Genomic DNA, 16,143 nt, shown 5'->3' with positions numbered 1-16,143 from the left:
GATGAAATATTTCAACAAATCGGTTGAACATTCAACGCACACAAAACCAAAACCAAAAATTCAATATATGGTTTAAATTAAACTCATTAACGCTCATGAATGCGTGGTGCGAAGTAGTTGCGACGGCATCCTCCACAGGCATCCTCACGCCTTCGTTTCCCGTATCATTGGTATCGTCACGTGCTGGACCGGTTCCTCCTTACGCGCCCTGCGCTGCAGCCGGTAGTAGCATATTTCGAAGAACCACGGTATGACGCAGAGTGCCATCACGAGCGTTAGGCAGTGGAACGAAACGGTGTAGCTTCCGGTGACGTCACGGATGTAGCCCACGATCGGACCGATCGCAAACGTAATGTTTCCCTGCAGAAACATAAACAACCCGTAGCCGGAAGGAAACCTGCAAAACCGGGCGTACCGGAAGGCGGACAGATAAGTACGGGCGCAACATCAATCGCACTGGGACGCGGGGACCGTACCGTTCCTGTGGCAGATACTCGGAAAACACCAGCGGCAGCGGTACGTGGATCCAGGTGCGGAGGAAACCCATGATGGCGGTTACGATGGCCATGCCGTAGAAATCGAACACGCACAAAAATCCTGTGAAAATGCAAAATTACGTCACGAGTGTCAGCGTTCGGAGCGATAATTGGAGGGTTTGTTATATCCCCCCCCCTCCCCTTTTCCTTCACCCGCTCGCCCACTCCACTCGGATGTGAGCAATGTTCCGGGCGTCGGTGGCCGATGGATGAACCGAACGGCCCTCGGAGGCGTCCGAGGTCGGGGTCGGTGGAATGGATTTTAAATAATTACCAAAACGTGCCACAATCGTAAAGAGTGCGCCGGCCAGATAGACGTAGCGGGCCTTAATGTTCAGGCATGTGCTCGAAATGGCCAGAAAGATGCGCGATATTAGATCCGCTCCGGCACCGATGGCGATGATTAGCGAAACGTCCGACTGGAGCAGTAGAAGCAGTAAAGGAAACAGCAGAGAAACACAACCAAAGCAAAAAAAAAAAATAGTATAAAACAAGCAGCGCAAAAAGAGCAGGAAATAGATTGGATGGGATGAGATGCAAACAACGGAACACCGAAATCGGGGGGGTCCGATCAGTTTCCGATTTCCGGCCGAATGGGAAGGGCCGGTCAGCCGATGCGGTACGGTGCGATGCATGCCATTAGTATTCACGGCCATGCGTCAACCACCGGCTGCGGTTCGGGTTGGAAATTTAAATTGCATTCGCCTCCTCCGGCTCGGTGTTGGGGTTATGCGAATACGGGGGCCTGGTCGGCAATACGGCCGACGTGACCTACCTTGCTGAACGCGAGCATGAAGAGGTACATCGGCTGCAGGGTGAAGAAGGCGAGATCGGAGTAGAGAGCGAACGAGATGCCGAGTACGATGTTGACGTAAATTGGATCCTTCAGCAGCGTCAGGTCAAGGAAGTCGACCAGGATCTGCCACTTGGTGGCCGGTTTCGTGTCACGCTCCGTGCTGTCACTAACGACCACCGGGCCGGACCAGTTGCCCAGCCCCGGTATCGATGACGCCCGGCGGGATCCTCGCAGCTTGGTGTTCCGTTGGGGCAACCCCCGACCAGCCGGCAGCTCCGGGAAGTCGTCCTCGGTCTTGGACCGTTCCGCCGCCGTTGCTGTGGTGGGTACCGGGCCGTACTCGACGCTGGACGTAGCATCCAGCGGTACCCGGCGCATATGCCACCCGACCGGATGCATCACGAGCATCGCGAGCAGTGTGTGGCTGTTGACCGCCGCCAGTACCGCCATACAGCCCCGAAACCCAAACGCATCCATCGAGCGCTGGATGAAGATGGGATAGAACATGGTGCCGAGCCCGATCAGCGTCTGGGCCACACTCATCATCACCACCCGCTTTTCCACGAAGTACGCGTTGAACGTCGTGTACGACACCGGAATCATCAGCCCAAAACCGGCGCCTACAATACACACAAACGCACACACACACACACAACGGGATAATTAGATGGGAGGGCCACCCTTCCAACTGTCTCCCCCTTCATACATACCTTGAAAGACGGCGAACGAGATGAGCAGCTCGTTGGTGGAGCGCACAAAGATGGTCATCATGCTGCCGATGATGTAGGACACGGCACCGATTAACCCAACCGTCCGGCAGGACGTTTTCTTCATCAGCGTGTTGGTGAACAGGCCGGCGAAGCTGAGCGCACTGAAGAAACAGCTGGTGATGAGCGCGATGGCGCTCGTTTCCTCGCCCAGCTCCGTCAGGAAATCGCCAAACATTAGCCCGAACGACGGCAGCGAACCGAGCGTCACGACGAACATCATCGCCATGCCCACGCCAACCAGCAAACCCCAGCCACCCTCGGGCGGTACACGCCGGTACCGGACATCGTCCACTACGCTTGCGGCCATTGCGGATGGATGCGTCACCTATCAACGCGCACGGATGCTACCGTATGTCTTTTGGCCGGCAGCACATTATCGCACCCTTTTTATCAACTCCCCGGGCAGGTGGCCGATGGATGCAATCAGGTGCCGCTGCACTGCGACGAGTTGCTGTCGCCAACCTCAAGATGATCCTAAAAATAACACAGGTGTTGCCGGATGCGTGAAGGGCTCCGTACACGGGCAAACAGTAGCGACGATGGGCGGATTAGCTGGCCCCAACGTGTCATGGAACCGTGAGCGACCTTCCTTCCTAGCTGTGTGTGTGTGTGTGTGTGTGGGGGGAGGGAGGGGGGGGGGGGGAGTCTGGGAAAGTTTATAACAAATCACATCTAGCTAGTACTACCGAAGGTGTGCTTTGCAACGTAGTACAAATGGAAAGTGTTGCGGTTGAGCAAATGATAAGCAAAGCTTGCTGTTTGTGTTGAAGATATGCATCTGTAAAAGCGCGATATGTTAGTAGTTTATTTTTGGAACGCATCGGGTTGTTGCTACGAGAAACGCAGCAACAAGCCTCTGATAAGAAAGCCACTGTGCGTGAATCAAATTTAGTTCTATTCATAAAAGTGGGGTTCAATTAGGGATGGGTAATTAAAAACTAAATCTGCACGTTCGTTCGTTCAGTTCTTTTAAGTGAACGAACGAACTTCGTTTGGCGAATTGTGTCGCTGCAGTTCGCAAATAATACCCCAGTTGAGCTATCCATATAGCACTGTGAAGCAGATTGAATGACGCACCTCGAACGGGTTTTAACGCTGGTCGAACGGAATGTAACGTAGGTGGATCGAACTAGAGCTGCAGGTTGAGCGAACTGTCTGTCGAAAGTAGAAACGTTTGGTGAGCGACCTGGCGACGGCAGTTTAATCGAACTATATGAACGGGGATAAGGGACGAGGGACACAGTTTTTATAAGAGACAAACGAACGAAAGATCGCTACCGTTCGTTTAGTTCTTCACATAAACGAACCAAGTTCGCTCAAGTTCATACGATCGTAGTTTGTTGACATTATCATGCTCATTCCCAATCTCAAACGGAAAACAGCCCAACGGAAACACTCTAACAAACGGAAAGCAAATTTGCATTCTAGTCACCCGTTGGAGACGATGATAGTTTCGATGATTGGTAGCTTTGATCTTTTATGCTGTCAAATAGCAAAACTGTACACAAATTGAAAAAAGGGCATACGGACGAGCGTTAAGGGTATTACAAGCTTTGTCCAACATGGAGATTGATCGTTTTTAAATAAGACTTCAGTTATTTCAGGCGTAGACTCGAAATATTAACCATTTTGTCGTATTGATACATATCCTGTGCCGAATTGTTCATGAATCCAACAGGTCTCTGACCGTGCTTCTACACCTAGCGGTCAGCCCAGGTACGGTTGCCAACGTATCTTTCATTTACTATGGGACTAGGAACACTAGGAAGAACGTTGACAGTGTCCCATGAATGGTGGGAGACCAAAATGCAGCTTTTCCTAGCTAACGTACCTGAGATGACCGGTGTGCGATGCGTGGATGCGTGGTGAATGTCGTCAGACAACAAATCATTTAAAAAGTAATTAAAAACTGTTTTCTGGCTATCTGAACGACAGATTTCTTATAAACATACATATTTGCTTTGATTTTGTGTCGAAAACCACTTTTTTTGCTACCCCTTCATGGTAAATTGTACTTTCCGTAGCTCTCGACTGACGGAAATTTTTTTCTCAAACGGCTCCTCCGTTTGGCAATGGTAGTGCAAATTTTTAACTTTCCGTTTGACAAACTTTTGTCAATGATTTTGAAACGTCTGAAACTGCCAAACGGAACGTCAAACGGAAAGTCGTAATACCAAAGTGACATTTTAGCGTCGTTTGAGAAGTCGTTTGAAATTGGGAATGAGCATGTATCCACAGTTGATTTAGGTGCTACTGACAGTTTACTAGCTGCATCGCTAGCGCCATCTACCGGCAATCAAGGAACATCATTTTTATTGGTGTTTAAACTTCAGGTGCTGAAACGATACCAACCCTCTCTACAGTATAGTGCAGGTAAGGGTTTCATGTTAGAAATAAATGAAATCATAATCGAAAACTTGACGTGGACGGAGGGTAGCCTTGCGGAACCGTGGCTTAGCGATGGGAGTTTTCCTGATCGTTGGCTTTGTTCGGCGTTGCATTCGGAATAGGCGCCGCTTCGTTGGTTTCCTGCGGCGTGGCGTTCGCGTACGTCGTAACGATCGGAATGGCTTAGTGTGCGATTTAGGAGTGCTAGTCCTTCGCTTCTGCGTCACCGACGGCTTAGTGCGTAGGGAGATGCTTTGTGGTGCAACTGCACGGAACCGTTTGCCACCGCTTGTTGTGCGTGTAGACGTTTGCTTGCTAGATCGTCGTGTGGTTTGTGTCCGTTTCTTAGTCGTGGTCCCTTTCCTCGTGGCAGCCATTTTAGTGCGGGAGCTCTTGGTTCGCACGGTGCTCGATCTGTCCGTTGTAAGTTTGTACTCAACCGGTGGACTGCGTATTCGAGGTTGAATTCCAAATAGTGACGCAGGCGGGACAGTAACTGTTGCGTTGGCTGTGCTAGATTTACCCAGGTTAAAACCGCTGTAGGGCGAATAAGCGACTCCAAAAGCACTGTTTACTGGAGCTGTCTTGAGTGGAGTTTGGAACTGTGGACCAGCGAAAGTGCTAGCAAACAAAGGGCTGATTGGCGCGATGAGGTTCGTTGGTGGCAAAATACGAGTATCTGATCGATTGGAAACTGAAGCGAGCAAAGATTTTAGTTGTTTCCATTGCGTCTTTTCTAATGTGGTTCACCACTATACGTACCGGAGCGGTTGCTAGCAATACCAATGAGGTTTTCATAGTCGTAGTTATAAGATGCTTGTACCTGATAGTCTATTGCGTTGTAAGAATAATGATATTCGGTCACTGAATCAGAAGCTGCAGCTTTGATACGCATCGTAGTAGTTGCATTAGGTGCACTAAAATCTGGCCACGGAGTTGTACTGATGGATCCGTTGTGAATAGACGAGGAGTTAACGTTTGGTTCGTTAACTGGTGTTCCAAATACGAGCTCGTTTTGCTTCGTGAAGGACAGTTTGTATGGTGTTACAGTAATATTCAGGTTCGTCTCATTCCAGGACGACTCTGCAACGGACTCCGTGGAGAAAGGCTCCTCATATTGCGTCTGCAAAGTGGGAAAATATAATGCCATTATACATAACCCACTTTCGCCAGTACAGCATACACAAACGAACAGTGATGAGCTGTAGCTGCCAACCAAGCACCAGTCCACAAAAGTAAATGTACACGCAGGAACGCATCGTCACCTACTACCGTGTTGCGAAACGGTCAAGCTTTGAAATAATAAATCTCGTTAGTATTATTTAGAATTTTTTGTCTGCCACTTACAGCGCGATAATGCGCTAAGCGATAATGAGCTTTAAATAGAGATGTAATTTTATAAAATTGTGCCTCACTGTTCGAACATTTCGCTGGACAGTATTGTTACGCTGTGCGTTTTAAAAGTAATTTTCAATTGTTAAGAAATTAATTTGATCCCACAAAAAGAACGAACACACTTCTGAACTAAATGCAAATTTCTTGTTAAAGTGCGTTTTTGCAGTTCGGTGGATTAAAATCGAGTAACTGAATGTGTTTGACACCGCTGCACCGGAAAAAGCCTTTTGGTTGAAGGCAATGCGCCGAATGTATGCAATACGCGCTACACACAACCGGTACGGTACAGTCGGTCATTGTTATGAGTGTGGTACAATTTCCATTCCTTTTTTATCGGTTTTAAAATAGAACTTCAAGGATGCGAACATTAAACAATGCGCTTGGTTTGTTTAATATAAATATATTCGACAGGAAAAACATAAAGTAAATGCAACAGTTTATTCGATTCCAACCGACCAAAAGGGCGTGATTCATTCGCACGGTCGGAGGTGGTATTTTTATTGCATTTGTAAAACGCTTCAAGATTGTGTTTGAGTTTTATTACTCCTTTATGTGGAGCCTTGCTGCGCTTTGGTACTTAAAATACAACCAACCACCGATCGTCTGGTGTAATAATAAAGAAAATAATGATATAGTGCACCGGGAGAAGAATGAAACGAAAAGTTTCCTAGGTGGATTTCACCGCTCATAGTAGTGGTAGTAGTGGTAGTAATACTATTCAAGTATACGAACGCATATTAAAGCTTACATTGTAGCGAGATATCAATGAAATGATATTTTACCACCAGACGCGCCGGGCACCGTGACTGCTCGACCCACCATTAGCGACCGGACCAGGACAGACAGTCCATCCGATGAACCTGTACGGTCACCGTCGCGCGCGAGCTCATTATCAGCGTAATCCGACTTTAATTTACTCTGAGCTCAATTCATGATGACCTAGGCAAAGGGTGACCGTGCGGGGCATCTTCGCCCGGCACATCCGTTCGGTAAAGAACCAAAGTTGCGGTTGAAGCACTGCACCGCTGCGGAGCAGCGTGGGTTTTCCGGTGGCCGGGGTGTTTATGACAAATAAAGTTACAGTTTTCGCGAACGCTCGAATGCGGCAAGGATTGCAAACAGGGCTTGGTTTGTTTACAGGCAGAAAAAGTGGAAGCACTCGCGCTCCACTTTAAGCCAGACTACGGAGAAGTAAAAAAATAAATAATAATATCACAACAGCGAAAATAAATGTTCACTGCAACAGGGAAGCTTGCATAGCTCCGCGGTTGGCTCCGTTGTGTTGGTACTTTCCTTGTCGGTGCATTGCAAGGGATACGAAATGGTTGGGAGGTTTTGGTTTATAAATTTTCTTCGGTACGCGTGGGATTAATTTGAATAAACCGAAAATTGCCAGCTAAACGATGGTTTACGTTTGCTGCAATGCAGCCAAGTACGAACAATTTGCTACCACTTCGGGGCTATGTTGTGTGTTGTTGAATGTTAGCAAACACTGCTTAATTTTTATACCTTAACATCTCATTTATTTACCCTTTTATGGTCCCAATTTCGGGGGAAAAAATACTATAGATTACATAGAAATTAATTTTCGTGGCTTCACTGCACAAAACGTTCACCGCATTGAGCTGTCAAAACTTATCAGCCAATAACTGCAATACTGCGATGAAAGCAGTCCGTCTAGTGGATTCCCTTTTCACACGAAACCCGATACAGACAAATGACTTGATCATCGAGGAATGTCCTTGTTTTTCTTCTTTTTTTTTCTTCTCCCGCCTGTAAGATCCGTTGTATCTGATCATTAATGAAACGTATAATTTACTTCCCCCCTCCTCCTCCAGAACTGCAGCACCAACACAGTTGGCGTGCAATTCGAGTAAAATAAGAAGCTTGTGATAAAATTAAAATATAGCATTGATGAAATTATTTGACACTGGGCACCGAACTCGGGAACTCGGAAGAAGAAAATATGATATTTCGCTTGCGCGTGCACACACACACACACAACGCACAGCAAACGCGCGAAAGCCATGGGCAAAACATAACACGGCAAGGACAGCAGCAAGGAAGCATACGATAAATACGGCCCGAAAACAAATGATTCCAGTGGGTAGAATAAATTAACCAGAAGCATGTAATCGATAGTCTGACCGGAAGGATGGGTATATGACGGTTTTTTGTTTTGTTTCGGTAACCATCACCCGTTGCCCAGAACACATTGACCAACAAACAACAGGAAGGCAAAACACGCGACACGGCTACGTTCCGGAGTTCGGTTCTGCTTTATGTCGCACGGTACGGGCTCATCTGCTGCTGGCACATATGGTTGATAGGATATTGATACGGCAGTACCGGCATGTTGGGGTAGTACAATGGCCACTGCCCTCCCATGGGTTGATGTAACGGTGGAACGACAACGTAGCTAGTGTACGGTGGCATCGCATGAGGCTTTGGATCGGTGGGACCATAGCTAATCGGAGGCACCGTAACCGTGATCCAGGTGGGTTCCATCACGTGTGGTTTGGTGCCGATACGCGGCTGTTCGTCCACGGATTGAATGGAATTGTAATCCGGTGTGGTGGGAGACTCAGGGACATAGTCCTGCAAGTGCTGCGGAGAAGGGACTCAGATGTAGAACAGCCGGCAGAAATATGCAACACACGGGTTGTTGTGCCATCTTACCACAGTCGGAGCACACAGCACTGAGGCTGGGAGCAAAACTCCAGCCAGTATAACGCACAAACGGAACATTTTGGTTGGTACGATCCTCACGCAGTCGGCGACTGTTTAGAACTGTTGTGTGAAATATAACCAAATGCACTACCAGCAGCATATAAATAGCAATGATCGATCCACGATCGGGAACGAGGCTAAGGGCTTATCGGTAATGTGGTACGCAAAACTAGTTCAATTGGCACGTGGTACACAAAGTTGCACGCCATCCGATGATAACAGGGAGCAGTGCTTTGATTGCCGAGAATGTGCAGACAGTTTTGACGATCTGTTTTGTAAACTGATGCAAATCGCAAGTTGCTCAGAACTTCTACCGTGGAGGGTGCATTTTTTTCCTATGCGATTCGATGCAGTATCATGATTGATGGCCGTGACATTGTTTGGCGTTACAAGAGTGGAGTGTGTGTCATGCAGATTGCATACTTTAATTATGCGTTGTTGTGCTAAAGCGCCCAAATGTATGCAATTGGGAGTACGAAGGGTAACTTTTAACACGGATTTAAAGTGTCGATCAAATTGGTGGTAGAAAAAATAAATAAATTGAGTAAATGTGTATGCAACGATTTGGATTTTTTTCCGAAGCATATCGCACATTACCATATGGAACCAGCGCGTCTGTCGACCAAATCCTATTTATCTAATCCTGTTTAGATTGTAAATCACCCGCAGCACACGAAGACTAACTCCCACCGCTCATTACTCAATCATACGGAAGTACACAACGCAAACACTCGAGCACGCTTCGATCGAATGTGTGAGCTCGAAATAAATTTGAACCGTGCGCCACCGTACGGAGTCCCGCGAGGCTGCCGGCTGAATGCCAAATGGTCCTACGTGATAGCGTTCGGGGGTCTCAAACGTTATTTCTGACAGGGAACGATACGCCGTCCAACGTTGGCGACATCAAAATCATGTTTTCATGCATCGGAAGTCGCTTCGGGAGTTCCGGACAGGGTTCGTACAGCCCACGAACAGCCCGTTTGTTTCGGCAGTTTACGAGCTGTACCGGGTTTTGTTTCTGGGGGTTTATTTATTTTTTCCTGTGCGCTTCCCTCCTCCGTATCGCCTGGGCCAAAAAGGGTAGCAGTATTCTTAAGACAGTTTTTCCCTCTCGTCCTCATGCAGACTTATCATCCGGTTTTGAGACAGGCAAACGAAATTCAAGTAATTTCCAATCCCATGATGTTCGCGCACGAAATGTTGTTTGGGAATCGGGAATATACTTCTGTGCCAGACGGTACCGTACGGAGCGGGTCCTAAAACTTCGACCCGAAAATCGACGCTTTACTCTCCTTCCACGGACGTATTTGCATCCGTGGTGCTTTAAAATTCGCCTGTTTGGTTTTTTTGTACGTCACCGTGCCTTGAGGGAAATAGTACTTCGAACGACAAGCCTTTGGCTTTGGCGAATTTCATCCGTTTTTTTTTTGAAAGAGCAAAATAACATAATCGTGCAAAGTGTTGCCATTCGTATGTTATGTTTTCATTTTGTCCAAATCTGTAATATACAACAGCTAATTTCTTCTCAAAAGTGGATATAACTTTGTTACCCAAAATTGTGGTCTGTCAAGTACACTAGCGCCATCTGTAAGCAAAGACACGGCGGCTAATTTGCACACTTAATGCTCATTTACATACTCGATGCCGCAACCGCAATTTATTAGTTTAACATACTCGAACAATTAATAGCTATCGATTGCGGTTCATTCAAAAGATATTTAATTATAATCCGACAATTAAAACACTCGTGCTACTATTACCATACGGCCGTTGTCGAATGCTCAAACAAGCCTAAGCCGGAGCAACAAAAAAGAAGGAATTATTACACATGTAAATGACACGCAAGCAATCAATGGTATTCGATGAATGCGTTATATTGCCACCATCGACCATGATTGAATTTTACAATCACAAAAACCCCGTTCCTTCTCCACCAACCCACCTTCGTTGGCTCGTGTGCCATCCCGCGCTTCCCGAAACAGGAATTCAATCACAGACCGCTTCGATTCATCTCCACGGCAATCGGTGCATGTGCGTAAGCACTTGGTGAAGGAGGTGAAATAAACCATCGAGAAATGAAATAAAATAAATGACGCACAACCATAAACAGATTTACAACTCACCCGGTACGGTCGGTCGGCCGTTGGTCTCCACCCCGTTGGCAAACTGATTCCAAACCGATTGGCACGTCGTCGTCGTCGTCGTCGACGTAGTCACCGAAAGTACACGTGAAGAAATCGTTAAAGTTAACAACCAGAAGTCCACCATGTCGTTCCGATTCGGATCGAGCAGCGTTGTGTACAATTAAAAACTGAATATGCTCTCCTACCCCGATTGGATGGGGTGGTTCGATTCAAAGTATTTGGAACGTTTTTTTTTTTGGCGCGAGTTGGCGCCTGCTACAGAGCGGAAAATATCAGTCCGGCCCTAGGCCGCGTATCGGCGAATTACGCGCAATTCTGGAAGAGTTTTGCTAAAATGTTTCCCGTATTCTTTGTATAGGTTACAAAGCCACTGATTGCGCAACAAGTTCCACGCCGTCGGGCGTGGGCTGTTTGCTTTTATTGCTTGCCTTTTTTCCGAATTTTATTTTCCGTGGCTCTCGCATCTCTACGGTTTGTTTCATGTGCCTGCCAGCGAGAAGGGCCACTTTCATTATGCGCGATGGGAATTTATAAATTGTTGACTGAAAGCAAATATTCGCACCACCTACCACACCAGCACCGCACGTTGCCGGGAGCAAGGTGGGTGTTGGAGGTTCGCAGAAGATCATAAAAACATAACGACTGTGAAATTGGTCGATAATTAACGACTCGATCGTGCCATAAGACGGGCCCCTGACACTGCCATCGGGTGGAGAGTTTAAACGCAGCGTGAAAAGAAGTCATTTAAAACCGGCGAAACAACGGTAGGCAACGGTGACACGGGACAAATTGGGTAGAATGCATTGTTGCAGTGCTGTCCTGTCCTGTCTTGGATGGTTTCGCTTCGCCCTGCTGAGTGATTAAAGCCTGGGACAGGAAGGTCGCACTTGGCAGGATGCAGCCGAAAATTAGCTGCCCCACTCGGCGGGGATGCCCACAAAATGAGCTTTACTCGACGGGGTTCTGTTGGGCCGAGTCTGGTTATGGTTTCATCTACAGAACAGGAAGTGCCAGTGCCAGACAGGGGGTTTGTTTGGTGGAGAGCGCCCAATGAGAACCTTGAGACGTTTACATTATCCGGCTCGTAAGCTCCAGGATAAAGGACAAAGTCTAGAGACACAGTCTCAAGTCATCCAAGCCTTTCCAACCGTTCATTACGGCCAATTAGTGAAACACATGTCAACGATAAATTTCACGCCATTTTTACAGTCTACAATTGCGAACCGTTGCCCAGTACATTGGGAGATCCGCCGGGAAACACAAGACCCGGGCAGCTTAACGACCACTCGAAACATTGCATACTGTTTGGCGCTTTGGATCGGTTCGGGATGAACAGAAACCGAACGGTTTCCAGCGGGTGTTGGGATTGTAATCCGTGATGAGGATCTCGTTCCCGATTCCACCCGCTGAGTGACAAGTTTTATCACGGAACGAATAATTAAACACGGTCGATGGTTGGTTGAAATTAGGATGGCGCTATAAAAAAAAACAAGCAAACAAGCACTATAGTTGCTGGTGGATCACACGATCGTGCCTCGTCCAAACACGGACAAAGTTATGGTACGGTTGTCGTCGCCTGGAGTGAAGGTCACCTCCATAAATCATGCCCATCCTAAAGGTGGACGTTTCGTGACGAATTCCAAACCGCACGGTTTCACCATCCGAACCGGGTCGATATTGATTTCTTACCGACCGTTCGAGCCGGTGATCATCTTCGTGGGAGAAAACGGAACGTATGCGTCTCGCGCGACTGTCTGTCAACCGCGAGAACAATATCTGGACGACGGCTCTACTCTATCGCTACAGTCTGCATCTTTCGTACGTTGTGTCGGTTTTATTGCTCTCGGTTCGCCTGGAACATGGTTCTGGAGCCAATTTGATTTTTATGGTACACCGCGCTATAAATAAAAAAAAGCCAACCATTGATAACAGTGGACGCTGCAGCAAACGTTTCGGTGTCGTTAAAGATGATTAATTGCACGGGCCAGGAACGGAAAACGGTTGGCAGATGTGGTTGCCAGACGGTTCATCATGTCATGCGACCACACTGGCACTGATCCACCGTCTCATAAACGTGCTTGAAATTGATTTTTCTCCTCCCGCCGGTGAGTGCGTACACAAAACAAAAGCTTATTGATGCTCATGGATGGGGGTGATTTTGCTTTCAGGCAAAGTAAATGAAATTGATGAACGGTTCCGTGAGCAGGAAAGCGTTACATTAAAGCTAGCAATAGAGCATCACCGCGGTGGAAACATTTCTGTTTTCGCTCTGTTGGCGCATTGTTACACCGCGGCACAATTGTTTCACGATCCAGCGACCGCGACGAGGGGCCGATCGGTGAGCGCATGAATGAACAGCTAGGCAGAGGTTAAACGTGAATATTTGCATCCTTTTTCATTATCTCGGCCCGTGCGGTGGAATCGGATGCGTAACGCAGAGACACACAAACGCACACGCACACTGGAGGCACGAGATGGCCTCCAGGAACTCAACAAGCGAACGGTGCAGGGTAATGAAATGTGTGTAATTAAATTTAATAATCCATCCACACACGGCCACAGACCGATCATCATATTTGTACATTATTTTCGATTGGCTGCATCCTCCGGGCTCGGGTGCTCATCACTTTAATGCCACGGTGTGCAAACCCAAACACTCCCGTGGCCCGATGAGGCTAGGTCGTGGAGCTGCCATTCCAATGCCTGCCCGATCCTTGATGCCCGGAAGCCTCAAAACATTGGTCAACTTTTCTAGCACTATCGTGCGGTTGGCACCACACGCGGGGCTTGAGGTCGATTTAAGCCTCGGCCAGGACGAGAGTTGATTGTGGCACGCGGATATTAACACGCATACGCAAATGCACACCCGAAACCGAAATTAATAGTGGCCTGGTGCATTGTTTCTGCGGTGCTTTCCACTTGAAGATGGATGGCCTCGCAACCGAGTGCGCTATAATGTTTGCGTACGCATCCGGACCGCTGACCTAATGAATGGTTTTCGAGTGTGATACATTCGGAAAAGGAATTCTTTCAGATTCCTCGGCTTTGTGGCACAGGTTTATCGAGTGCAGTTGATGAATGTAGCCACTTGCATACGATACATATTTACATGATAAGTGTGTTGGAATGCGTACACTGTTGTTGATTTGAAGAGATAATTAATTAGTTCTCTATGGTGGAATATCTGCAAATTAAGCTAATGTAACAGAGTTAAGCTAGAAATGTCACTCAAGGTATTCCAAAAATCTCGATTAAGTAAAAGATGGAGTACGCTTGAGGGGAAATATTATTAACGACATGAATAGTTGTGATTACTGTCGTTAAATAAATAGATTAAAAGAAATTGATAATAATTTTAGCACTGAAAAAAAAAATCACACCGAAAGCAACCGCCAGGACACTGTGATGTTTCAGAAGAAGCATGAGTGATTGACAATGATGGTGGGACTCGTTGAAAGGTATTTATTATGAGTTGCCTGAATTTAATGCGCGAAATGTGATGAAATTGTTAATATCTTTTGTGAGAAATTACAATTAATAATTTTAATGGTAAGCTGCACACAATGACAGTGCGTGTTGAATGTAGCACTCTCGATCAATAGTCAATTGAAAGTCCTGGAGGATAAGAGACTTTCTCGTAGCACAAGCAACATGGCATCAAGAGCAGAGTAAACATTTTCGTTTGCCGCTGTTTATTTCTTTCAGAATAGAACAAGGATCTTATTTACTTATTTGTGAGGTGCTACAACCACTTCACCGTCTTGGTCTGCTGCAGGAGTCTTATAAACCTGTAATATAATGATCTAAGGTCATCATTATCTAAAATTGAGGATCTTCCTATTCGCTGCCTGGTTTTTAAAGAACTCACCCAAAGATGGTATCTTATCAATGTTTAACTATTCTATTAGCCACTTCTACCTCTTACGCTCTTCCGCATACTTAGCTTAATTATTTATTGGATACTTAAAATCCATCCAAGCACATCATACACAACCACTAACAAAACTATGGTCCATAAATTAAATCTTTCACCCTAAACATATTGCATCTGCAACATCACATCCTACAGGATGCTCATGTCCTATTAAAGATACCAAACAGAACAAACCCAAAAAGGGAGAAACAATACTGAGCTTCAAAACATGTCGTTCGGATATTTATTACCGTCAACACGAATTTGCCTTCCAAAAATAGACCTGATCTCTTGATATGTGCTACATCCTTCAAAACATATGGTGCATGGCTTGGTCGTTCATGGACGGTTTCGTGGCGGACAATTGGAAGCTTTAGTGTAGCAAACTTTAATACGCGGAAAACTGTGCTGCACGAATTCGTTATGGTCTGCGGCTAGTTCCTTCCCGTCACAGATTTTTCGCCTTTTCTTCCACGAAACACACCGAACGAGCTTTAACGCGGGTTAACCAAACCTCGAAAAAGTAAAACCCCGAGGAGTCCACTGTCCCCCAACAGCCAAATCCGGGAAATTGGTTCGTGATTTGTGGTGGTAATTAATCTTTGTTCCGAAGACCACAGTCTCTCGCCTGCCGGCTGCGACTTCCCGTTTTCGCCGAGCTGTGTCTACGTCTTTGACGATCGCTTGCCCCGTTTCCGTTGGGTCGTGGCGTTCTGGGTTGCCCGGGGTTCTCGGTTTGCCGCTTCCCGGAACGTTCCCGTTCTCTACCAAACTGCTTATCCGGGTGTTGAAACGATGATATTTTATGGTAATTTTTCTGTCCGCTCACGATGACAGGGAAGGCGTGAATTGGTTCAAATTACAAACCGCTTCACAAAAAGGCACCAGACATCATCGAATGTTGTATGTCGCACGAACGGTACATGCCCGCCGTCCCGATCGATCGGCTGTTGACGGGGGAGTGTTTCTCGGTGTCTCACCAGCGGAAGGAATCCGGTGACTTCGACGACCGGCAAACGACACACACATGTGAGCCAACTTGCTTCCGTCCGGCCGATCGGTCCGTTTTTGTGGTGTTTGTTGTTTCTTCCTTCTCGTATTTTTTTGGGGAAGAGTATGCTTTGTCTTGGTTTTTGCCAGAGAAACTGAACCCGACACCATATGATCCTAATGATGACATGTTGGAATTTTTGGAACGCTGCACCGAAACGTTTCGTTCCCGCGCAAGATGTCACACGAGCTGTGTCAGCACTTGTGCTGCGAGTTTCTCAACATTTTTTGTTCTTTATTTCGCCCGTTCTCAGTGTTATCAGATGATTTACCGCGGTTTCATTCCGTAAAAAAGTTTACAAACTGCAATCAAACATTGTGTTGATTGTGTGGGATTTAAATTGGTATGTCATCGTTTGTGTTGTTTGTGCCCCGTTTGGCGCTATCCCAAAACACCGAAACACATTTATTATGCAGCCTG

The 16,143-nt window shown here is 46.8% G+C and overlaps 2 protein-coding genes across 2 annotated transcripts; both read right to left on the bottom strand.

Annotated features, from left to right (window-relative positions):
* Window positions 1-144: 144 nt before the first annotated feature.
* Window positions 145-2,409, bottom strand: LOC128706875 (monocarboxylate transporter 7). The gene is made up of 5 exons (XM_053801818.1): window positions 2,043-2,409; window positions 1,312-1,952; window positions 811-955; window positions 477-597; window positions 145-397 (listed from the first exon to the last, which is right to left on the bottom strand). The coding sequence occupies exons 1-5, from the start codon at window positions 2,407-2,409 to the stop codon at window positions 145-147; spliced, it is 1,527 nt and encodes a 508-aa protein (XP_053657793.1).
* A 5,756-nt stretch (window positions 2,410-8,165) lies between these two features.
* LOC128717829 (uncharacterized) lies at window positions 8,166-8,633 on the bottom strand. The gene is made up of 2 exons (XM_053811502.1): window positions 8,565-8,633; window positions 8,166-8,492 (listed from the first exon to the last, which is right to left on the bottom strand). Exons 1-2 carry the CDS (start codon window positions 8,631-8,633, stop codon window positions 8,166-8,168), a joined length of 396 nt encoding a protein of 131 aa, XP_053667477.1.
* Between the last annotated feature and the right edge of the window lie 7,510 nt (window positions 8,634-16,143).

This window comes from Anopheles marshallii, chromosome 2 (assembly GCF_943734725.1).
Source record: "Anopheles marshallii chromosome 2, idAnoMarsDA_429_01, whole genome shotgun sequence".
NCBI lineage: Eukaryota > Metazoa > Arthropoda > Insecta > Diptera > Culicidae > Anopheles > Anopheles marshallii.
This window is presented reverse-complemented; position numbering and strand designations above follow the sequence as displayed.

Excerpts from the sequence above, each read along its gene's own strand:
- LOC128706875 (XM_053801818.1), bottom strand. The coding sequence starts at position 2,409 with ATGGCCGCAAGCGTAGTGGACGATGTCCGGTACCGGCGTGTACCGCCC. Across the intron at positions 1,953-2,042 it reads CTCGTTCGCCGTCTTTCAAG|GCGCCGGTTTTGGGCTGATG; the intron begins GTATGTATGAAG and ends TGTGTATTGTAG. Across the intron at positions 598-810 it reads TACGATTGTGGCACGTTTTG|GATTTTTGTGCGTGTTCGAT; the intron begins GTAATTATTTAA and ends GCATTTTCACAG.
- LOC128717829 (XM_053811502.1), bottom strand. The coding sequence starts at position 8,633 with ATGTTCCGTTTGTGCGTTATACTGGCTGGAGTTTTGCTCCCAGCCTCA. Across the intron at positions 8,493-8,564 it reads TGCTGTGTGCTCCGACTGTG|CACTTGCAGGACTATGTCCC; the intron begins GTAAGATGGCAC and ends CCTTCTCCGCAG.